General features: G+C 41.9%; 1 protein-coding gene across 1 annotated transcript in view; it reads left to right on the top strand.

Moving 5' to 3' along the window:
- The window catches only part of NALCN (sodium leak channel, non-selective), a 261887-nt gene that overhangs the window by 118881 nt on the left and 117638 nt on the right, over positions 1-25368 (top strand). The window contains exon 14 of the mRNA XM_082602462.1: positions 22413-22550. Within this exon, the coding sequence (XP_082458588.1) occupies positions 22413-22550 (138 nt within the window). The remainder of the gene's footprint in view (positions 1-22412; positions 22551-25368) is intronic.

Raw genomic sequence — 25368 nt, 5'->3', positions numbered from 1 at the left:
GCAGGCTCAGCAGCCATGGCTCACGGGCCCAGCCACTCTGCAGCATGCGGGATCTTCCCGGACCGGGGCACGAACCCGTGTCCCCTGCATCGGCAGGCAGACTCTCATCCACTGCACCACCAGGGAAGCCCTGGGTTATTACTTTTTTTAATCTTGTACTAAATGTGTTACTCATTGCCAGGCATTTGTTGAGTGCCTATCAAGAACCAGGCCGTGTTGGCCATCCTGAGACATAAACAATTAAGTTCCTAGTCTTCAAGTATTCTCAGTTGAGGGTGGGTAACCAGTAAGTAAACATAAAACATGACGGGCTTTGATAAAGGCAAGCACAAGGTGCTCTGGGAACCCCGAGGTGAGGGCCATAACCAGGAATGGAAGAATCCAGGAAGGCTCCCTGGAACAGGAAGTTAGTGAGGAACAGCTGGATGGAGCCAGAGGAAGTGCACAGAGAACCGTGTTCTGGGTCATGGCGACAGCGTGTGCTGAAGGTTGAACTGAGCTGTGTCTTGTTCCAGAACTTAAATGAGAAAGGACAGTCGCTGACAAGAGGAGGACATAAAGCCAAGGAACTGTTAAGTTGGTGAAAGCGTGATCACGATTAAATGCCAGTGAGAGAGCGCAAGGAGAGGGCAATAAAGATGTGTGAGCTAAAGAGGATGCTGGCAGAAGGTCCCGAAGGCAGCCCGCAGGGCACTGGCACAGGGCGGGTGTCAAGGTGGTCTTGTAGGACAGCAAGCCGAGCCAAAAGTCACAGCGAGCCTTGGTTCACTTTCAGCCACAGTGCAGGCGGCAGGCAGGAACCGGCACCGCTGCCCAGGTCCCGTTCTGCCCACTGGGCAGCACTGGGTGAGGGGCAGGTGGGCCAGCCCTGGCATGGTGACGAGGGAGGGATCTTTGCCCAGGAGCCCTGAGCAAAGCTCCTGCCCTTTTATGAACCGGGGAGGGGGTAGGGGTATGACTAGAGGAAGGGCTAGAAGTGAAAATGTACTGAGTCAGGATGGAGAAAAGTGCCTCAGCTGAGGCCCCCGCGTGGGGAGACCTCCGAGCAGAGGCACGCGGGCCGGGAATGCCGCTGTGCACAGGAGCGGGGCAGCCTGGGGGCCAAGTCCTTGCCTGAAACTCCCTGCAGACACTGCAGTGCACAGCTGTGCCCCGAGACTGTGTGGGGAGGGCATGAGCCTGCCGGGCAAAGCCTGCTCCCTGGCCGTGGTCGGGTCACTTAGGATTGGCCTGGAGCCAGACTCCTCTGCAGTGGGACCAGCTCTTCCTCCAGGGATAGAGATGTAAGTGAAGATGACAGTGTGGTCATCAAGGCCACCTTCTCTTAGACTGCCCCCTCACTGCCCCCTCCCTGGGTAAATACAAAGAGCAGACTGCCGTCCTCATTATGATCACTGTCCATCCCTCAGGCCAGTTTAATTCAGCTCCCTCTAAGGGTCAGCCATTGTTCTAGGCCCGGGGTGGGGAATGGGTACTAAATGGTAACAAGCCTTTATTTATTACACAGACCTATCTTAATTTCATACCTTATCTTCCTTTTCTGCCCTTTCCTCTCAGTTCACCCCACCAACTTTATATCCTTTACCCAAAACCTCTTTGAACCAGATGATTTTTGGAGTGCAGAATATTCTAGATACTGTAAGGCTGATATCACCCTCCACAGCTGTCTGAATCAGCACCCTGTAACGAACACATTAATATTTCTCTAGCAAAATGTCAACCTTCAGACAAAGAAGGGTAAATAAAGACAGTAAATAAGACTTAGGTCAGATCAGACTTTTGCCACTAAATGAGCTGCCAACAAAACCAAACGAAACACCTTTGGGGATTTTCAAAATGTTCTGAATATTGAAGTTGTGAATAAGGGCTGTGGGCCTGCATATGAAAGCATTGTGGATAAGAGTCTATACTTACTGCTCCATCACTTTCTAGTTATGTGACACCAAATGAATTATTCTTTAAGCTTTTATTTTTTCACATCTACAATACAGGCAAAAATGGTATTTTCCTCATAGCATTGTGTGTGTTGAATGATATACAAAAACAACCCAACTCTGGGTTTAGAAAGCATTAAAAAAGTGATAGCCCGGCTTCCCTGGTGGCGCAGTGGTTGGGGGTCCGCCTGCCAATGCAGGGGACACGGGTTCGTGCCCCGGTCCGGGAGGATCCCACATGCTGAGGAGCGGCTGGGCCTGTGAGCCATGGCCGCTGAGCCTGCGCGTCCGGAGCCTGTGCTCCGCAACGGGAGAGGCCACGGCAGTGAGAGGCCCGCGTACCGCAAAAAAAAAAAAAAAAAAAAAAGTGATAGCCCATATAATATATTTGAAATTGGCATAATACAGAGGCTACTCTGTATTAAAGACAAGGCTGCTTTAGATCCAGTCCTGCCTTAGCCCCTTGGGATTTGCTCTAATTTTCCAGCCATAATTGTAATCAACTAGCATTGCATTTTCAGATCTCCAATTACTCAGTTGTGCTTTTCCGCCTGATTACTGTGACCATCTTAATGAAAGCAGCCAGCGACTATGGGGCCCCTAATCAGTTAGTTATACAGCAGCTGACAGCGTTGACACGGGAAGTGACTAGGTTTCTCCTTGCATATGAACGCAATTAAGAGTTAAATTCCTGAATCATAATCAAATCTTGCAAGAAATGTTAAAAATATTACAATTACAAAAAGCCATCATTATCATTCCCAGCCAAAATAAGCATCATCTGTTGGTGGCACTTGCCTGATATGAAGTGATCAGGAAAGATGATTGTAAACACAGGGCAGACGATGCCTGATTTTTGCGGGTCTTGCCCCCTTCCATCCTCATGGGACACCTCCCTCATTACTCGGTGGCTGGGTGTTGAGGTAGGTTGGTTAATTATATTATCAGCCAAAGCACAGCACATTAGGAGAACAGATTTTCTGTAAGAAAAATCACGTGATCCATCCCAATGCAAAATCGGAACTTTTAAAATCAGCAATTGTTTGTATTATCTTTACTTGGATCCACTCCGTCTTGGACGCTAGCAACCCCCATCACACACAGGGCCATGGGATGCAGGAAGCAACGGCAGGAAGGCGTGAGAGGCTCAAGAGAGGACCGGTCGTGAAGAGAGGAGTGTTCTTGGTGCAGGGGACCCAGCATCTGTGCCCGGGAGATCATTACTCTGGCTGTCTCTGGAACCTGACCTTGACCCAGCCATCTGGGGAGATATAGTCTCTCTAGGGAAATAGGACTAGATGTAAAACCCAACACTGGTTTGATTGGACCTGATTGTATCCTGGGCTCCAGCAACCTGCTGTGAGACCCCTCTAAGAGGAGCTGATATGGACCTGGGAGGCTGGTTTCCCTTCCAAATCCCAAGAAGAGAACCCTGGAGGGTCAGAGGGACACAGGAGACAACAGCAACCCAGGCACACTAAGTAACCGCCCAGTGCCTTGACCCTCTGATGCAGCTCCATCTACACTGGAAGACCCCGGGTGCTTCTGGAGATACTCAAAGGTGAAAGGATACTAAAGGGATTAGGATTATTCCACCGGTTCCCCAGTGGGTCTCCGTGCCTCATTCGACCACACTGCAGCCTGTGATCCATTTGCAGTAAAACTGATCCTTCTTCGATGTAAACTGCCTCATGGCACTCTCCTATTTAAAATGCTTCAAGATTCTCCTTTCCCTCAAGATAACAAACATTTTAATAGGGTTTTCAGTATCTTTTCCTCTCTGGCCCCGTTTACCTCTTTGGGCTCATATTTCAGGATTTCCCCCAACACACCTTTCAAAGGCAGAGATGGTGTCTGCCTTTTTTTTTTTTAATTTTTTAGCCACGCAGCATGTGGGATCTTAGTTCCCAGACCAGGGATCGAATCTGTACCCCCTGCAGTGGAAGCTCGGAGTCTTAACCACTGGACCACCAGGGAAGTCCTAACGGCGTCTGTCTTGCTCATTTAAATCCTCCATGTTTAGCACAATCCTTGCCACAGGGTAGCTGGTGAATAGGTGTTTGGATGAAGAATGAATAATAGTCCTGGACCAAAACAAACCTCTCCTATCCTTTCACACTGTGTCAGGCTCAACAGGACAGATGCCTTCTTCTGCTGTTGTCTACAGCTCCGAGACCTCTGTCAGCCTCCATCACTGCCCTTACCCTCATCCCATCAGCAATGTCTGCATAATTCTGTCTGAATGCTTTGGCTGCAAGTAGCAGAAAATTGACTCCAACTAACTTAAACAATTAGTAAATTTATCTCACAAAATTCAAGGGATTAGGTAGACTTCCGGAAGCCAGGACTCTGGGTCTTTCACTGAAATTCTCTCAGTTGTTGTCATGGGTTAACTTATGTGCCCCCAAAAGATGTGTTGAAATCCTAACCCTCAGTACTCCCAAAATGTGACCTTATTTGGAAATAGAGATAATCAAGTTAAAATGAGGTCATTAGGGTGAACCCTAATCCAATATGACTGATATTCTATAAAAAGGGGAGATTTTGACAGCGAGACAGACATACACAGAGAGAAGACAATGTGACACACATGGGGAAGACGGCCATGTGATTGTCATGACATCTACAAGCCAAGGACCTCCAAGGATTGTCAGCAAGCACCCAAAGCAGAAGAGGCAAGGAGAATCCTTCAGAGGGAGCGTGGTCCTGCCTTCATTTCTGATTGCTCGCCTCCAGAACTGTGAGATAATACATTCCCACTGTTTGAAGCCACCCAGTTTTGGGTACCAGCAACCCTAGCAAAGCAAAGCAGTTTCATTGTCCATGTGTTGTCTTCATGTGTTAACAAAATGGATGCAACATCCATTTGCATGGATGTTGCATTTTCTTACATTTGCAACACTTTCAGCCTTCGTGATAAAATCTAGAAGAAGGAGGGTCACCTCCACCCAGATCTCCTTCTTAGAATCAAGGACACCTTTCCCAGTGCCTTCCCCCCCGCCCCGTCTCTGCCCCCCAGCAAACCAACTCTCAGCTCTCATCCAGAAGGATCGGGTCACTTGGTCACTACTAAATGAATTGCTGGCAAGATGGCTAGAGTCAAGGTGATTGGCTTGGATTCATCATAGGGGAGGAGATGGATCCTGGGGAGACAACCGCAGAAGCCACTACAAAGGTCAGACCCAAAACCTGGACGAGATTTCTGTCACTCATTTCTGCCTCTGAAGCTCCCATATGCCCTGTGCAAACAGGCTGTGTAGATAGACACAGAGTAGGAGGAGGGCTGGTGTTTAATTTCTCTCCCGGAAGCATCTGGGTCCCAGCTCCTTTCCAAGATGCCCACATAGGACCTGCCAAGCAGCCAACATAGGGCCTGGCACACAGTGGGTTCCTGCTTCCCATCTTTATGGTTACTTCTGTCGCACACCATCGACACGTATGCAAGGTCTCATCTTCTCTACTAGACTGCAAGTAGCTTGAAGTTGGCAGCACTGTGCTCTTCCCTCCTGACACCTCTCAGAGCACTTACTAGCACTGTGTCATGGGACCTGCAGCATCAGGACGCAGAGACAGAGAGGAAACAGCCAGAGGAGCCTCAGCATAAACCCCGTGAGACGGAGGAAAGGAGCCTGAATGTTTTCAGTGGGGAAAAAAAAGAATGACATTGACACAATTTAATAAAACAACTTTGTCATCTCAAGCCAATAACTTTCTCTTCTAATTTGGACAAAACAGACACACCGCTAAGTAGAAATAACAAGATCAAGTCCTGCTGTGAGGCAAGATCCTGCCGTTCCTGTTTTGTTGGGACTAATAGGTTGTATTATAAGGAGAACAATTAGATGAGCTTTTCATGAAGGAAAAGCCCATACAGGTCATGAGACAGGTTACTATAGGCAAGAGCCACATCTCTCTGTAACAAAGACAGAAACAGTTTTGCGTTTTGTCCTGGTTGCCCGACAAAAGCTCATGTGTGCAATTTCACCACTGTTCTTGTTCTGTTTATCCCTCTACTTGGTATATGAAGAAACTTTCTTCTATGTTGCTAAAATACTTGCAATAAACATCCCCTGTAGAGCTTTTTTTTTCCCCTGCAGATCTTTAAATAGCTCAATATCTTTATTCCTTTTAATTTCCTACTGAAATAACAATAAGCAGGCCTCATTTGTTTTGCATTCCTACAAATGGGGATAGTTTTTATTCGTAAAGAATACACTACCCTCCATAATACAGGGTACTTGAATTTTAATACTGTTTATTTGATATGTTTTCTTAATTTGCATTCTCTAAATACTAATTACTTGTTCTATTGAATTTTCACTTATAAAACCTTGTCCAAAGCAGTTAAATAATATAAGCAGTAAATACTATAAAACACTTAATTACAAATTAATTTCCCTGTTTCCTCTCACCACCAGAATGGCTAATCATGCTTTTAGTTGCATTGAAAGAATTACTGAGAAATTTGAAGAAACAACTTGCCCCTTAATTTTTTTCAGCATTTGCCATTTGCTACATTTTTAATCAATTCAGGGTTTACCTTATCTTCAAAAGGATAATTAGTTCAATTTATATTGCCGAAATCTTTATTAATTTTTGTTTTTTATTGTTTGGTCTTCCATGTATTTTTAATTTTTTGTGATATAGTTCAGGCATGCAAAGGTATATAAATAATAATAAAATGTATTCTTCTGTGGCCATTTGCAGTTCAAAAAGCAGATTAGCAATGGATCTGAAGTCCTCGAGCACATGCCCCTCATCCCTCTCCTCCCTTTCCCACAGAGAACCGCTTTTCTGAACTTGATGTTTGTCCTAGTACATCCCTTTATGCCTTGAACACATATATAGGCATCAGCTGAGAATCACATATCTTTTTGCGTAATTTAAACCCGCCTTATGTGGTCTCATACTGCACTGTTTCTTCTGCTAATGGCTTTTTTTGCTCAACACTGTGTGTGAGATTTACCAATATGAGTACTTGTATCTATATTTTATTTATTTCCCTTGGGGTATAATATACAACTATACATTGCACCATATTATATATATATATAGAGAGAGAGAGAGCACTATTCAGAGAAACACTGCACAATTTATTTTCCCATTCTCCCGTGTGGTAGGTGAATTCTAAAATGGGTTTCCAAGACATCTGACCCTCCACATAATCTTCTCCCTTTGGGTTTGGGCAGGACTTGTGAATATGATGGGATTTCACTCCTGGGAATAGGTTGGTAATGATGGAACTGGAGTGAATCAAAAAGGAGGTTCTCTTGGGTGGGCCTGACCTAATCAGAGGAACTGGGCCCTTTCTGAAGAGAGAGCTTCAAAACAAGAGAGGGTCTCCAGTTGGCCTTGGACAAGTCAGCTGCCATGTTGTGAAGGGCCATGTGGCTAGGACCTGAGGGTGGCTTCTGGGGGCTGTGAGCAAGAAACAAGGACCCTCAGGCCTACAAACACAGGAAGGGAATTCTGATAACAACCCAAATGAGGGTAGAAGACCCCAAGTTCCAGATGAGACCACAGCCCAACCTACACCCTGATTTCAGCATCTGAGACCCTGAGCAGGGAACCCAATTACACCCCGCCCACACCTCTGACCTACAGAAACTGAGATAATCAGTGAGTGTTGTTTTAAGCCATTAAATTTGTGGTTTGTTACCCAGAAATAGAAAGCTAATGCATGCAGGTTTGAGAGGTGTGTTTCTAATATTTTGTGACTCCTAACAGTGCTGCTCTGAGCATTGCATGTTAACTTGCACACATCTGAATTCTGCACTTGTGAAATTCTGCGCACGTGAAAATACTGTTAGGGTGTGCAGCTAAGACTGGAATTGCTGGGTCTTAGAATAAAGATATCTTCAACTTTAATAGATAGTGATAAACCTGCATTCCAAAGTACTTTTACCAATTTATCTGGCATCTGTAATATATGAGAAAGTTCTCAGCTTCAACTCAGCAATATTTGGTCTTGTCAGGCTTTGTTTGGCTTTTAAACATTTAGTTCTTCGTTTAACCTGAATTGATTTTTGTGGCTGCTGTAATAAGATAGGGAACAATCTTATTTCTGTTTGTCTAACCCATTGTCACAGTACCATTTATTGACTGGTCTATCCATTCCCCACGGTTCTGTGGTACCAGCTGTGTCATCATACGATTCCACATGTGTGTGCCCAAGTCAAGTCACACATGCTCCCTTTTCATCTCCTTTTGCCATTGAATTTTTTTCTGGTCAGCCTCCACTGAAGCCCAGTAAATATCCAGCTTAGCAATCTCCACCTTTCAGGGGTCCATGACTTTGCCGCTTGTGTGACGTGACATTAAAAACCAAAGTCTAGCAGAGCTCATAAATCCCCTAGGGAGGTGCCTTTTCTTGACTCAACTAACTGCCCGTTAGTTTTTGGTCCTGGAGTTTCCATTATATTCCTGGATCTTAACTAGGCCTTTTAAAGGATGTCTGTTGCATGTTGTCCAGAATTTCCTATGGTTTTTTTTGTGTGTGTGGTACACGGGCCTCTCACTGTTGTGGCCTCTCCCGCTGCAGAGCACAGGCTCTGGACGCACAGGCTCAGCGGCCATGGCTCACGGGCCCAGCCGCTCTGCGGCATGTGGGATCCTTCCAGACCGGGGCACGAACCTGTGTCCCCTGCATCGACAGACGGACTCTCAACCACTGCGCCACCAGGGAAGCCCCCTCCTATGGTTTTTAAATCATTTTTTCCTCTTGTACGATCAGACACTGAGGTTCTGTTATAAATTTTTGAGGCAAAAAAGGGAAAAAGAAAACCACTCTGTTGCCTATCTTGCAGATAGATAGCTTTATTTTTTTTCCTATAGGCACAACCCAAGGCCAGGCATCCTAGCGTCTGCTTTCCCCACCTGCAGCCTCACATCTCTCTGCATTTGTTTGCATTACAGTTATTATCTCCACTTTGATTCTTTTTTTTAATTGAGATTTTTTTTTTAATTTTATTTTTTGGCCGTGCTGCATAGCACGTGAGGTCTTAGATCCCCGACCAGGGGTCAAACCCGTGCCCCCTGCATTGGAAACGCAGAGTCTTAACCACTGGACCGCCAGGGAAGTCCCTCCACTTTTATTCTTATATCCTCATATTTATACATCTCTTTGTATTTGCTTGCATTACAGATATTATCTCCACTTTGTTTCTTATATCCTAATGTTTATACTCCCCTCATCTGCTACACCCCCGGAAGTTTTCCACAAATACTGCATATTTCCATTCACAGTGAAGACTAAATAGATTGTGTGCCTATTTTGTTATTGTTTATAATTCAGCAGCATTCTCCATGTGATGGAGCTATGCGGTGGCCACACATGAACCAACGTGCTTTCACTTACAGCAGAGTTGAGCACATAAGGACGAACTCAACTTATCCCCTAGTAGAAACATAAGAAGGCACTCAAGCTAGAAAGTGAAATGTGCTCCAATAGATGTAGTCAGTTGTAAAGTAATATCACAGATATCCTGGAGTGTACTTAAAAATTTCCAGGAACCTATTATGTGCTATGTATTGTGCTTCCAACTACTGTTTCATCTTAATAAGAGAGGAAGAGATTGCTTCCAGGGAAGGAAGTCTGCAGAGCTTTATGAAGAGTTGTCATCAGGGGTAAATATGATTCCCCAGGAGGATTTGGGTAATGGCATTAAATGAGAGTATTCTATGTAAGGAAAACAGAGTGGGTACATCAGAGACATGGAGAATCACAGCATGAAAGGAACTGCAGTGTCGGGCTGGAGCCTGACCATTGGGTATCTTCTGAGGTTGGGATTGTGACAGGGGGGAGCCATTGAAGATTTTTACTTTCTTTGTTATTTTTCCTGGAGAATACTGGAAGAGCTATTTTGACGAACATGTTATTTCTCTGAGGAGGTTTTTCATTGAACAAAACTCACCTTTATTGACCAAAGACAAAAATTTACGATCAGTTGCGGAACTTCTGGCATCTTCAGGGCAGTAGGGGAGGTAATTTTTTATTTTATCTGTGTGACCACTATTGTGTCAAATCTGCCACAGTCTCATAAAGTCAGTCCCATCTGAGGCCTTAAGCCAAATTGTCATCCATGCCTGGACATGGCCCTGCAATAGAAACTAGCAATTTGGTTTAAATTTTAAAGTAATGCAATATATAGCTTAATGTAACCACTTCTCTCATAAAACCTGAAAAATTAACTCTATTTCCTTTCTGCTATGGCATCTGAGGTTCTTTGGCTTCTATTTGAATTTATATTTGTGGTGATTCATCAGTGGCATAGTGACAAAATACTATCCTGTGCTCTTCCTCTTGGAGGATGATTTTAATGCAGCACGAATCACACAGAAATGGCCATATCTTTTCCTGTGGCTGTGTGTTGATATCACTTACTACTGAACTTCAGTATTCAAGGAATTATTACATTTCTTGAATAAAGCATCCTTCTATTCCTACCCCTGATCCCAGAAGCATATTCTTTGGGGGAGAACCTTTTTTTGCACCTTGTCATATTTTGGTAGTTTTCTACCAGTCATCTTGTAACTGAAAGTGGGGTCCGGCCGTTTGCAGCTCAGAAGCCATTAAAGAGGCCAGGTTGGTGGAAAGGAAAGTTTCCTTTATTTCGGATGCTGGCAACGGCGGGTGAAGGCGGACTCCTGTGCAAAGGCCGACTCCCCTCACTGACAATCGGGGGCAAGAGCTTTTATAGGCGGAGGGAGGGGCTGCATGCAGAAACAGCACAGGCAGCTCCGACCGTCATCTTGACATTGGTCACTGGTGGTCTGACCAGCGTCATCTTGATTGTTTTAGGTACGGTTAATCTTCAGTTCCAGGGTCGGTTTGTCCCCATTTCTTTGAGGCCTGTTCTCGGAATTGTGGCAGCTTATGTCATGGCTACAGCCTGGTCATCGTGTAGTTAACTTCTTCCACCTGGTGGCGGTTTCAGTCTCTATAAGACAGCTCACAGGATATGGCTCAGAATATTATCTATAGCCCTTAAGGAGGAACTAAATGTCCTTGACTCTGCTTGATGACTAAACTATCATTATTTGGTCTCCTTGGACTGTTTTCCTTTGTTTCTGCATTTTCTCACTTCTCTGATTAAACTTATTCTTTGGCTAAAGTTTTTCCACAAACAAAAGGCAGGCTGAGGACATGGGGAGCAAGGACAATAGGGTCCTGCTCTGTTTCAATCTTATTTGTAGTTTTCCAACTAGTAGTTACCATATTACATAAATATTATTTTAATAATCAGTCTACTCCATTGCACCAACTTCAAAAACCAGTGAGAGGGCCTCCCTGGTGGCGCAGTGGTTGAGAGTCCGCCTGCCGATGCAGGGGATACGGGTTCGTGCCCCGGTCTGGGAGGATCCCATATGCCGCGGAGCGGCTGGGCCCGTGAGCCATGGCCGCTGGGCCTGCGCGTCCGGAGCCTGTGCTCCGCAACGGGAGAGGCCACAACAGTGAGAGGCCCGCATACCGCAAAAAGAAAAAAAAAAAAATATATATATATATATATATAATTTGCAGTGAAGCTTCTTATCTGTGAACGTAGATTGAAGAGAAATGAGAACTCAAAGCCCATTAAAAGAGAGCAAAAAATAGGCAAACCATTTCCAAAGTGGGGGCTTTTTTAGTATGCAAAAATATAAGCATTTCCTGACTGATGCTGCTTTCTATTTGAAGCCAAATAGGAAAACCTTGTTCTTGGGCATAGTTCTACAAGTGGATAGTAAAAAAACACTGGGAAATTTCCTGTGTAGACTCGGTGGTATTTTAGTTACAAAAGTCTTCTGAATAAATCCTCAGTTTTATTTCACAGTAAGACGTACATCTGTGTTCTTAGGAGCACTGGCTCTTTTGTATATGTTACTAAATCTCTGTTGCACCCAAAGTAAAATATTAACTTTCATCTGCAATTTTATAGCACATATTTGCCAGTGAAATGCATCATTTACATTATGAAAATTTAATATGACTTGACATTAGCAAAATCGCTAATTAAGAAATAGGGCATAAATACTTCAAGGAACTTGACAGTCTGTTCTATGAGGAAAATTAATTCAGAAGTCTCCTATTTGCATAAATCTCCAGGTCTCATTTTCACAGCTGTTTGTTCTGTCAGCTAGATGGTTGCATTTCAAAATTATTTTAACATAATCGGTGGGAAGTATACCTTTCAACTAAAAATATCATGCTCTGCAAGAAAGATTGTTAGGGGGAAAATGTAAGTTCATTCAGTTTATCTCGATCTTTTTTCCTTAAGATAAATGTTCTAATATAGGAACTTTAACGTTTAAGTCTTAAATTATTAAAATATTTTTATTATTAAAAGACAGTTTGTAATTTTAGATTCTCATGAAATTGAAAAGGTTGTGTCTTTTTCATTTGGAAAAATGGTAACAAGTGAAGCTTATTTAGCAAAGCATAAAAATACTGGAGATATCTAATTTTTATTAACCACTTGAGCATAATACAGAGTTTCAGATATGTACTCAGTACCGTGCTAGACAAAGGAGGTAACAATTTTAAATATTATTTAGACTAGAGCATTGTTTGTTTTAGTAATTTAGATAAGGAAAGGAGATCAGCAATTACTAGATCTTAAGACGTCTTGTTACCTGTAATATCCAAAAGGACAGCAGGAATTTGAAATCAACAGATTCCAGCCTAGAGACCCAGAAACATCACTTGCTACCTGCCAACCTGGATCAGTCATTTAGGGCTTCTGTACTTCAGTTACCCATCTGCAAAATGTACAGTAACTAACACAAGATTATTGCTGAAATTACTCTAAATAATGGACAATGAACTGCTTTGGGGGCTGCAAAGCACTGTATAAATGCTAGTCATGGCTCAGTGTCTCTCCTCATGTTCTTAAATCTCACCCTGAAAGAATCCTAGGAGACTGTACAAATCTATGGTTTGGCCTACATGGTCATTTATGGTGTTATATGTAGAAGTTAACCCAAGCACGGCCATGCATAAGAAAAGAGATGATCAGATATACCTACACTCACTTTCATAACTAGAAAAAGATTCACTAGTTTTTGCAAATGAGCTTCTGCCATCTTTCCTTTTACTCTTGAAATTATATTTAAGTGTAGACTCTACTTAAAGTAATTTGCTGCTGGAATAGGCATAACATTTTGATTTCCGCTTTGCTTCTAATTACATTCAAGCTCATTTTGACATTTAAGGCCAATTACATTAGTCTAGATTCAGCAAGACTTTTCCATAGTAGTCTAAAATGTGACCAGTAAACAAGCTTTTCTCCCCTCTCTCTCTTTTTACTCATTTAAATGGAATGCTTGGCAATAAGCATATCTTAGGAATTATAAAAACAAAATAAATAATGTGGGTTCATTTTGAAAAAAAAAATAAAAGCAAAGAACTGCTCGGTCTTTCTTGCCAACATAAAAGGCAGTCACAGAATTAATTGAAACCACCAGTTTCAACTTTATTTCTTTCTAAATCACAAGGAATAAGGCACAATCACTTTACAGAGAAACTAATATTTTAATGTTTCACTTCTGTTAACAAGGGTAGTTGATTTCAACAGATCTCAAATTTCAAAAGAGCTCGTATATGGAGAGAGATAGCTCCAAAAACTTTGTCACATAGAAGTCACTAAACTCTTCACAACCCTCCAGGCCCTACAACAAGTTTCAGTCAGTCTTCCATTGCGTTTTAAGATTCCAGTATATGTGATGGCTTAGAGCACGTACAGCTCGTATTTTATTTAGCCCCTACTTTCAGTCCACTTGCTAACACCACGATTTTTACTGTTTATTCAATAAATTCTCTTATCCTTGACAGCACTCACTAAAAGTCAATTTATAGTATCTATTAGTATCAAAGCATTTAGTGTAACCTTATTCTATAGTTTTTATAGTGAAAGTATAGTCAAGGAAAATAGACCAGAAAGTATAAAAACAAAGTTTTCCAATTGACCGCCAGTACCAATTGAGAGCATAGAACAGTAGACACCTATAGCTAGAAGATATCTTAGGAATCACTTAGTTCAAAGATGAACTAAAATGATGCCATAAAAAGCACCGTCACGGGCTTCCCTGGTGGCGCAGTGGTTGAGAGTCCGCCTGCCGATGCAGGGGACATGGGTTCGTGCCCCGGTCCGGGAAGATCCCACATGCCGCGGAGCGGCTGGGCCCGTGAGCCATGGCTGCTGAGCCTGCGCATCCGGAGCCTGTGCTCTGCAGCGGGAGAGGCCACAACAGTGAGCGGCCCGTGTACCCCCCCCCCAAAAAAAAGCACTGTCACACTTTCATGTATCTGAAGGAAATACCTTCTTAAAAATATAATTTATCATATATTATTTTGAGCTTTACAAAAATGGAATCACACTGTATATGATGTAAAAAGTTCAAGTCGTAAGAACTATACAAGAATTCTGAAATTTTAACTAGTGTAATTGAAGTTGTTTTTCCTTGGGACAGATTTTTAAATCACTATTTAAAATATTATTTGGGAATTCCCTGGTGGTCCAGTGGTTAGGGCTCCATACTTCCACTACAGGAGGGACGGGTTCTATTCCTGGTCAGGGAACCAGATCCCACAAGCCACACAGCGCAGCCAAAAAAACAAACAAAAAACCAACTGTTATCTGTATAGCCCTTTAATGTTTATAATAAAGTATTCACACGTGCTTTATTTTGATTCTTAAAACAGTCTTCAGAGAGTGATAATGTGATGGCACATTTGAGGAAGATTGGTGTCAGGCTGGCCGCGTGCTTTTACCCAGAGCCGCTAAGCCAGTCAGCGATTTAACCGCAAACTCAGGCCCTGTGACAGCAGAGCTGAACCCTTGGTTCTTTACGTCCCTGCCCTACAACTCGCAGAGGGCCAGCGTCTTTATCCTCGGCTCATTCAGCCTCTATTTTAAACTGCTTTCCTTTGGCTCTGCCTTCTGGGAAGGGCATCTCTTGAGAGTGAAGGCAGAGATGCAGTGGGTGAGGTTAGATCAGATGAGAAGTCTTGAAAAGCTCCTGGCTGAGGTTTGCTGGGCAGTGTTGAGGTCTCTTTGGAGGCCAGGGTGGAAGGGAGCCCGTCTCCATATGGAACCAGTGGAGGGGCTGGAGAGGTGCAGACATGAAGAGTTAGATTCACCTAGGAGTTGGCATGTTTCCTGAGTTTGGCAAAAAAGGAAGATGGAGTCTGGAGAACTGAGAAGAGTGTATTTGAATTGATAGGCCATGAAATTCCATCTAAACCAGACAGGGAGAAATTTGAAGTAAAGAAATGGCTGTTGCCAATGGCTTTAACATTACAGCACTATGGTTTTACTCCAGATTTCAAATCCACAGTATTTGTATTTATGGACACCTTAGTTTAGCCACGGTAAGTGGTGCCTCTTAGAGCTTTTATTTACTGTAGGTTTTTAAATGCATGTAATGTCATTTTTATTGGATTTTCCCAACCCCTAATTCTCCATAAGACCTTGATCTTGTTGGTCATGATTTTGCCAACCAGTGTACTTTTCAGAAATTTAACTCCAACATTAGGTAGGTCCAAAATTTGCTATGTATTGATGTCATTTTAAATATTGTTAGAACTTTGAATAGTTGAATAAGTTTTAAATGAAACTGTACAGCGAAATACTAAAGGATTGTGAGATCAGTGGGTTTTTCAGAAGATAAAAAAACTCCTCTACATTTTATTCCTATTTGAATGGGAAAAGAAGAAGCAAGGAGATTGAGTAGGTGAATAATTAAGGCAATTAAAACTGGAGGTGTCACTTTTGTACTCAGTGAATACCATCAAGGCAAATCTTCTGTTTTACAGCTGACTGGTAGTAAGACACAACAGGGACACCCTCAATAAAAAGGTTGAGCTACTATATAAGTTATCAAATGCATTTCATTTTGAAGGCACATCTTTTGTAGTGAAAGAGTTCTGGAAACCAGCTAAAGATAGATAAGATAGATGCAAATTATATAGTAAAATGAAAGTTGTCTGTCAATGACCTGAGTTGTATTCTTCACCACATTTAAAAATTTTTAATGTCTATATTTTTAAAGTAAATATATGTTTTACATATGTTTTAATACACAGTAAAAAACATACATTAAGTATAAGGTAATTTTTATGTCCACCAAAAACCCATACACGAATGTTCGTAGGAGCATTCTTTATAATAGCCAAAAAGTGGAAACAACCCAAATATCCATCAACTGATGAGTAGATAAAATGTGGTATATCCATCTAATGAAACATAATTTGGCAATAAAAGGGAACGAAGTGCTGATACAGACTACAGCATGGATGAACCCTGACCTCATATTATATGATTCCATTTATAGAACATGTTCACAGTAGACAGACCCATGGGCACAGAAAGCGTATTATTGGTTGCTGAAGGCTGGAGGACGGAAGGATGGGGAGTGACCGCTATGGATACATAGTTTGGGGGGATGATGAAAAAGTTCGTAGGCAGTAGTGATGTTGCACAACTGTGAAAAAACAAAACCACTCAATTGACTCCTTCAAAAGGTGAATTTTATGGTCTATAAACCATATCTCAACAAAGCTGTTACTTTAAAAAGTTGAAAAACAAGAATATTTACCCCCTTCCCTAGTTCCTCAGTCCTTCCCATTCCAGTCCTCAGAGTTCCAAGTTGACTGTATAGGCTTTCAAGCACTTTTATGCACACAAAATCTAGATATGTATATTACAAGTAGAATCATACTGCATATTCTGCTCTCTCTCTGTTAATGAAAACCTAGATGTTTACTCACCTACTTTTTTTTTTTTTGCGGTACGCGGGCCTCTCATTGTTGTGGCCCCTCCCGTTGCGGAGCACAGGCTCCGGACGCGCAGGCTCAGCGGCCATGGCTCACGGGCCCAGCCGTTCCGCGGCATGTGGGATCTTCCCGGACCGGGGCACGAACCCATGTCCCCTGCATTGGCAGGCGGACTCTCAACCACTGCGCTACCAGGGAAGCCCTACTCACCTACTTTTTAAAATATGTAATTTTCTTAACCTAAATTGATATCCACACATACTAAAAACCAAAACATGCTTTGGGTCATCAAGTCATCAAAGCGCATCCGTGATATATATTTTTTAAAGGCTAAGAACTACCTTACAAGGTTCAGACAAGAACTTTCAGCCTGTTATTTCAACATAGGAGAATACCCTTGCTTTGCTTTCACCCAACTCTAAGAAGATCTATCAGAAAGAGATTTGGCGTCCGAAATGGGGCCTTGAGAGAGAGAGAAGGATGTCCTGTCATTGAGGAACCAGCCAACCCTACGGTGTGGGCCCTCGACGGCCCTGGTGGAAGCGTGATCCCAAGGAGGCTGTTCACCCCACCTGGGATCCATGTTTAAGGGGTGCTAGCTGGAACAGAAGAGAAGCTGTAAAAATGCTTGTTTATTCTCCTTCCTCCCCATTTTGATGATCTTATTTTTATTCAAGTCTCCCAATCTCAGTTTATGGCAGGAAAGTACAGCCCCAAAACATAAGGCCACTAAGAGGGAAACTACAATGTTAGATGCTTTGGTAGGAATATTAAGGAATATTGGGGATAAACGTGGAACTGAGACCTGAACCAAGGGTGGCTTTAGCAGGGTTTCCTGGCAGATTGGACGTAGGATGTGAGGAAATGAGGAGGACCAGAGAGATGTCTGTGAGGTCATTGGCCTGAGGAACTTGAAGAATGGATTTGTCATTTTCCAAGACGGGAGGAAGTGTAGGAAGAGCAGGTTTAGGGAGCAGGGCATGAGGACTTCGATTTGGGACATTAATGTTTGAGATCCCTGTTAGACAGACACCCAAGTGGAGATATGGAGTTGATTCTGGATGTAGGGCTGGATATACAGATGTGGGTGTCATCAGTACGTGGACCCTATTTAGAGGCATTATAATGGATGAGATCAACCAGCTAGTGAGTGTTAAGAGACAAGAAAGAGGTCTGAGGACCAAGCCCCGAGGCTCTGCAACCTTTAGAGATTCGGAAATTGAGGACAAGCCAGCAAAAGATCCTGAGAAGGGCTGGTGGTGAATTGAGTGGCCCTACAGTGAGGCGCTTAGAACCTCCAGTGATCCAAGACCTTGTTCTCTGCTCTTAGATGTGTTTTCTCCTGCGTCATCCCTGGAACAGCTCACTTCCTCACACTCTGGTCTTATGGCTTTCACCCTCTAGCCTGGTTCGCGCCCTTTGCTTTGCTCCCACATACCCAGGGAATACATCACACTATGATTAGAAAGAGGTACTCATCAGGCTAATGATTTTCAAAACCTTCCTTCTCCATTCCGGGGACATCACTGCAGTCTCTTCAGTCAGTGCATTTCTTTCCCACTTCTGTTCATTCAGAGATGTTCCTTCCTTGGAATATCAATGTGCTTATAATTACAGCTCTGACTTTGTCATGACCCCTTCTTGCTCCTACCAGACTGCATAGCCAGTCTCCATTTATTCATTCACCTCCAGGTCCTACTGCTAACAGTGTGATTTTTCACTGTAGCTTCCACTTGAAATTCATTAGAGATTTTTTTAAACATCTTTATTGGAGTATAATTGCTTTACAATGGTGTGTTAGTTTCTGCTTTATAATTTTGCTTTATTCTTTTATATTAAGGAGTGTGTCCCTCTTGTAACATCTTCAGGGAAGTAGCATCTATACTTATCTTAGAATCTTTAGAACATCTGAAAGATTTTTAAAAGTATAGTGTTTGTTGTATTGTATAATAAATTAGGGTAAGAGCCATGGAGGTTGTTGAAAGTAGACTCAGATATTTTCATAATAATCTCTGGCTTTCTTTTCCTTATCCCTATTTATTTATTTATTTAGCACCTTTATTTGAGTATAATTGCTTTACAATGGTGTGTTAGTTTCTGCTGTATAACAAAGTGAATCAGCTATACATATACATATATCCCCATATCTCCTCCCTCTTGCATCTCCCTCCCACCCTCCCTATCCCACCCCTCTAGGTAGGTGGTCACAAAGCACCGAGCTGGTCTCCCTGTGCTCTGCGGCTGCTTCCCACTAGCTATCTATTTTACATTTGGTAGTGTATATATGTCCATGCCACTCTCTCACTTTGTCCCAGCTTACCCTTCCCCCTCCCCGTATCCTCAAGTCCGTTCTCTATGTCTGCGTCTTCATTCCTGTCCTGCCCCTATGTTCTTCAGAACCATTTTTTTTTAGATTCCATATATGTGTGTTAGCATATGGCATTTGTTTTTCTCTTTCTGACTTCCTTCACTCTGTATGACAGTCCATTAGAGATGTTTTTGATTGATTTTGTTCTTCCCTGCTGGGGCAGAGTTGTTTGTTCCAGATCACGTCCTGTGCAGCTGGGCCATTCTCAGGTTAACTGCTCATCCCCGATTCAATTAGCTGCAGCCAGGCACCTGCAGCGTGAACAGAGCCTGACCTGCATAGGGGTGTTTAATATGTGATTATGTCATTAGACACAAAAAAGAAAAAGCACTTGTAAATGAGGTCTTTACCCCTATTTACATCTGTAGGATTGGACTTTGGGGGCAAAATAGCAAAAATCACAGACCTTCCGTCCCGAAAACCTACAGAAACAAATAAAACAATTAATTATCGGCCTGGAAAAAATTATATCAGCAGTAACCACACAAAGAAAAGGCCACAATTTCATACCATTATCTTTGAATAGCAGCTAGTAGGAAAGATGGAGGGAGGAAGAGAGAGAGAGAGAATCAGAGAGGATGCACACTCCAGGCTCATACCTGAAGCCTGTTTTCCAGAAGTTGAGAAGAAATTACATTGGAAAAGCAAATCGTAAAATATGTTCTCATCTCCCTCAATTTGAGAGCCTCAGGCCGTGGGGATGTTCAGAGCCCTGGAAAAGGCATCAAGAATCTCCCACAGGTGTAGATGTGATTGATGCACCCCATTTTACCAGAGGCAACATAAACTTGTAGGTTGCACCATTTTTATTTTCCCAGCTGGGAAGAAGGCTTGAGAGTGAAAGCAAAATGATCATAATTTCTGAAAACTAGGAATCTCCCATGATAAACAAAAATTCAGCATAGTGAAAGGATGAAGAGAAAAGAAGAAAACAGAAACCAGGAGGGAACAGGAGCCCCAAGGAGAGAGTGATGGGAGAGACGCAGCTGTCCTCTCCTGGTCCCCAGAGGACCAAGACCAGCAGAATCAACGTGTCTTTGCCCTCACCTGGAGTCACCGGAGTGCTAGTGATGCGGGAAGGAAGCCGGTGAATTAGAGGAAGTGAACACCTGGTGACTGACGGGCTGGCAGCAATAAAGATTTCCAGAATCTACCCACAGTGGGAAATATCTGAAGTCTGATATTACAAGCATCGCTGCCCATGGCCTCAGCTAATACTTCTCTCCCTGCAAACCCCTCTCCTCATACTGAGACAGCAAAACATAGAGAAGAAAATCTAGCTGACAAATTGAAACAGGACTCTGATAATGGGCGTGAGATTCTGGGATCACTCTCTGACACTATATTAGAGGGAATAAAAGATCTAGGTGAGAAAGTTAAAAATGAAGGCTTTGCATGTGCAGCAACATGGATGGACCTAGAGATTATCATACTAAGCAAAGTAAATAAGTGAAAGACAAATACCATATGATATCATTTTTTTTTTTTTTTTTTCGGTACGCGGGCCTCTCACTGTTGTGGCCTCTCCCGTTGCGGAGCACAGGCTCCGGATGCGCAGGCCCAGCGGCCATGGCTCACGGGCCCAGCCGCTCCGCGGCATATGGGATCCTCCCAGACCGGGGCACGAACCCGTATCCCCTGCATCGGCAGACGGACTCTCAACCACTGCGCCACCAGGGAGGCCCTGATATCATTTATATGTGGAATCTAAGGCAGACATAGAGAACAGATGTGTGGACGCAGTGGGGGAAGGGGAGGGTAGGATGAACTGGGAGATTAGGTTTGACAGAAATACACTACCATGTGTAAAATAGATAGCTAGTGGGAACCTGCTGTATAGCGCAGGGAGCTCAGCCTGGTGGTCTGTGATGGCCTAGTGGGTGGGACGGTGGCGGAGGGGAGGGAGGTCCAAGAGGGAGGGAATGTGTGTACGCGTATGGCTGATTCACTTTGCTGTGCGGCAGAAACTAACACAACATTGTAAAGCAATTATACGCCAATTAAAGAATAATTAATTAATTAATTAATTAAACTACAACACAAATGAACATGTCTATGAAACAAAAACAGACTCACAAATATAGAGAACAAACTTGTGGTTGCCAAGAGGGAGAGGGGTAAGGGAGGGATGGATTGGGAGTTCAGGATTAGCAGATGTAAACTATTATATATAGAATGGAGAAACAACAAGGTCCTACTGTATAGCACAGGGAACTATATTCACGTGCAGCAGAAATTAAACACAACATTGTAAATCAACCATACTTCAATAAAATTTTAAAAAAAGACTTTGACAGTCTTACCTTCAAAAGGAATGAGTCAGGTTAGGTTACCTTTAGGATCCATGTTGCCTCTAAGATACTATCAGTGTAACAGAGCTTTTATCTTGGGCTCAGTCCATCTTTGTATTATCCTGGACCTTATTTCCTGGAATCCCAATATGTGAGAATTCAAGTTATGTCTTCCATTATACTAAAGTCTGTAAAGATTTTTTTAGAGTCACTAGATTCCAATTGTCATCTTTCCCCAGCGTCATCATAGGTTCTCATTAAGAAACATTTATTGACCACTAGTGTGTACAAGATATATGAGTCAATGATGGATATATATATTTAATGAGAAAAACATGTAGGAATGAAACTAACCAAAGATCTTTGCAGAGAGAGAATGAGTCTTTTAGCTAGGCTGGCTCTTGTTGGAATGCTCTAGTTTTAATTATTTTATTTATTTTATTTTATTTTTGATCTTGGGGTTTCTTCCATGGTCTTGACTCTGTCTTGAAAAATTTTTTTTGAATCAGGAAAAATGTGATCATCTTTATTAAGTTGCTTAGCATGGCCATATCATTTAGAAAAATTTCTTTTTTAAAGAGTCTCATGTTTTTAATATAACTGAAATAATTTGATAGATGGATACTATAAAAGTAAAATTAATGTTATTATTCTCATTTGCCTTTAGACAATCAACTGTAATTCACTATAAAAATAAGTTGTGCTTAACAGCAAAAAAAAAAAATACAGTAATCCGTTGGAAATGTTAGTTAGCTTGCTAAAAGGGAAAAACAAGAAAGGCAATAAACAAAGGTTCCTGAATTTTGTTCTGACTTGATCAGCAGTATTTACCACCAACAAAGCTAATTTTAATTCAGAGTAATTATTTTAGTTTTCCACATTGAATAGCTAGATATCAGGCTTTTAGAATCTTTGTTCTTAGCCCTTTCCTGTCTGTCGAATGAAGGCTGTTCTTTCCCTGCTGAATCAATAACATTGAAATCAAAGTCCTCAACACCATATACTAATTCTAAGTTGCATGTAAGCCCAAGGCTAGTGTTTAATACTTCCATTCTTTTCCTCTGTAGGCATTTATGTCCATGTTCCAGATCCTTACCCAGGAAGGATGGGTTGACGTCATGGACCAAACGCTAAATGCTGTGGGACACATGTGGGCACCAGTGGTCGCCATCTATTTCATTCTGTATCACCTCTTCGCCACTCTGGTGAGTTTAGCATTTCTTTTCAATTATGTCTTACAATTCATAACGGGATGAACATCAACAGATTTTTGGCCTATTGTCAATTTCAGAATCAGAACCAGAGAACCAAGGTAGAGTAGTCCCGTTGGATGAGGTCCCTTCCATTCTAAATGTATATGAGTCAAAGAACTACTTGAGGAACTAGATTTCAGATCTAAGTAAGAAGTTGTCTCCATCAAGGTCAAGTGGTTTACATGAGGGAAAACAAGATAAAACAAAATGGACATCCCACATCCATGTACTGACTTATCCATCTCTAGGCATTCAAACCCTCAGCGATCTAAGGATCAAACCAGAACTACATTATTATTTTTTTTTATCATACAGAGACACTCTCTTCAGTTTCACTGCATCCTCCTCACAGCTATAATGAAACTGAAAACAGAAGCTGGAGACATCAGGGTGCAGTCAGTTAGAAACTAGCTCAGTGTTACTACACTTTGTATGACTAAAAGAAACACATGGGGAAAAATAAAACACATGGCTGCAAATATTGTAAAAAGCGTGATAAAAACTGAATACCAAAATCCAGGAAAAATTTTCCTCTGTCACACAGACTTTTCTCTTCGATGTATTTCTATTAAAAAGAAAGGAAAAAGTTATGAAATATGTCCGATGACATACTAAGGGATGTAATTCTTAGGTCTTTCTAATGCCAAATGTACATCTCCATATAATAAATTTGTACATATTTAAGAACCAAATTTAATCTCTAATATTATGCTAAGAGTTCCAAGGTAAGGACCCAGAATGTTACCCTTCATCAGGAACACAGGAAATAAAAACTGCTACTCTTTATTGGGTGGCAAAATTCTTTATAATTTTATTCCTAATATCTGGAACAACAAAGTTAGGTCACATTCCCACATTACAGATGATGAAACTGAGGAGTTAATTTGCCCAGTGTCACAAAGAGTGTAAATGTTAGAGCCAGAACATTCCCAAGTCTGCCTGGTCTCAAAGCCCGGGGTCTTGCAACTATTTATTGCTGCTTCCCTAGATTCTGAAGCTTGTCATTGTCACTGAAAATGTCTGCAGCAAATCAAACCTCTGCCCAAGTCACTAAGATAAAGCAAATTACATACAACCTCTAAGGTCCCTTCCAAATCTAAATGTCTATGAATCAAATAAGTGCTGGAGAAACTACATGCGTTAAACTAGAGGTCACATTTGCTATAGGCAGAGACCTTCAAAATGATAACACGTCCATCAAAAGGTCTATGAGGATACATTGTTATGTGGCGGAAGGTCCTGGGCTCAAATAGTGGAATCACGTAGAAATAGTTTTGGCATTTTTTACATGGGGTGACTTTAAAAATATTCACAAAAGGAAAGAACACTGAGCAGTGGGAATGGAGGTCTGGCTTCTAAAGATGAATCTGGCTGCACTGGTGTTGGCAGGCACTTGGCCCTAAGGTCTTTGCATCCTCCCTGACAGGACGTCTAATCTGTGTCATTCACTTATTCATTCATTTATTCATGAATTCAACTAATGTTTATTAAGCACCTACTATGTGTTTAAGACTATGGAATACCTTGGAGACTATTGATCATGGGTTAAATGCAGGATAGATGGTTGAAATCATCTACGTATGGGAATAGTCTGTCTAATTGTTGTTCTTTTAAAACAATGTAATCTTCTGCGCTCCCCACTGCAGATTTTTCACACTGAAAGGTTTGATTCTTAAGTCAGAGACTAACACAATATGTAAGCAGGAAGAAAAATGATCTAGCCTAGTAAATGATTTAGCAAAGTAATTTTTTTCAAGTGGATTTCTACAGGGATCACTAATATAATGAAATAAAATATTAAATCTGGTAATAGACTTCTTGGGCATTCTGAATTTTCCTTATTAGGCCAAAAACATGGCATTGATTTTGGAACACTGAAGCACTTGCAAGGACTGCTGAGATTCACTTGAGCCTTCAGGAATTTACAGAGCACAGCTTGAAAACCCATATCTAATTACACACCTTCATTCTACTGATTTAAGTGTCTGCCCAAAACTCTCATTGTACAGTAATTTTTTCATTGTGATTTTCAAAAAGTAGTTCTAAAGCTGACAATTGAAATCGTTTGTTCTTTTGATCATAATTTTTTCAAATCTGTAAAGCAGTTGAGAATTGAAAAGTCTACATGTCAATGAGGGCAGTCTGGTAAATATGGTGGAGTACAAGACTACAGACTTGAGGTCCAAAAACCTGGATTCAGGATCTCTCTCTGCTGGTCCCTAGATGTGACTTTGGGAGAATCAGACCACTTCTCTGATCTCTGTGTTGTGTTATATCTGAAAGTGAGAATAATAAGGCCCAACACACCTACTTTCCAAGGTTGCCATGTACATGTGAGGTGAACTTGTATTTTTGAGGATGTTTTAGCCATGGTGTAAGAGGATGATCGTAACTCTCACCAACACTGAGTTCCTTCAAGTTTAAATAAGACAATATGAGCATTTCAAGCTATATATTAATAAATGCTAAAATGTTATTGTTATTTCCAATGTTTTTAACTTATAGAAGTAAAGTATTATTGATCAGTTTAAAGTATCACTTATGCCCAAGTCCGTCTCTCTTTTCATCTTTCCCCACGCCCCTTCTCCCAGACAGTGACTATGATGAATTGGATACGAATCTGTCTTCCAGTTTTTAAATCATATTTTACTAAATTTAACATACTGTCAACTCTGAAAAGACTCATATTTTGTGTAACATTAACAAAAAAAAACAGCAGTTAAACTATACGCATAGATTGTAAGGTGCGTCCCAATTTCATATTGTTAAA

Source organism: Mesoplodon mirus (genome assembly GCF_964341445.2).
Source record: "Mesoplodon mirus genome assembly, chromosome: 17".
Taxonomy (NCBI): domain Eukaryota; kingdom Metazoa; phylum Chordata; class Mammalia; order Artiodactyla; family Ziphiidae; genus Mesoplodon; species Mesoplodon mirus.
The sequence above is the reverse complement of the archived record's forward strand: the minus strand, read 5'-3'. Positions and strand labels throughout refer to the sequence as shown.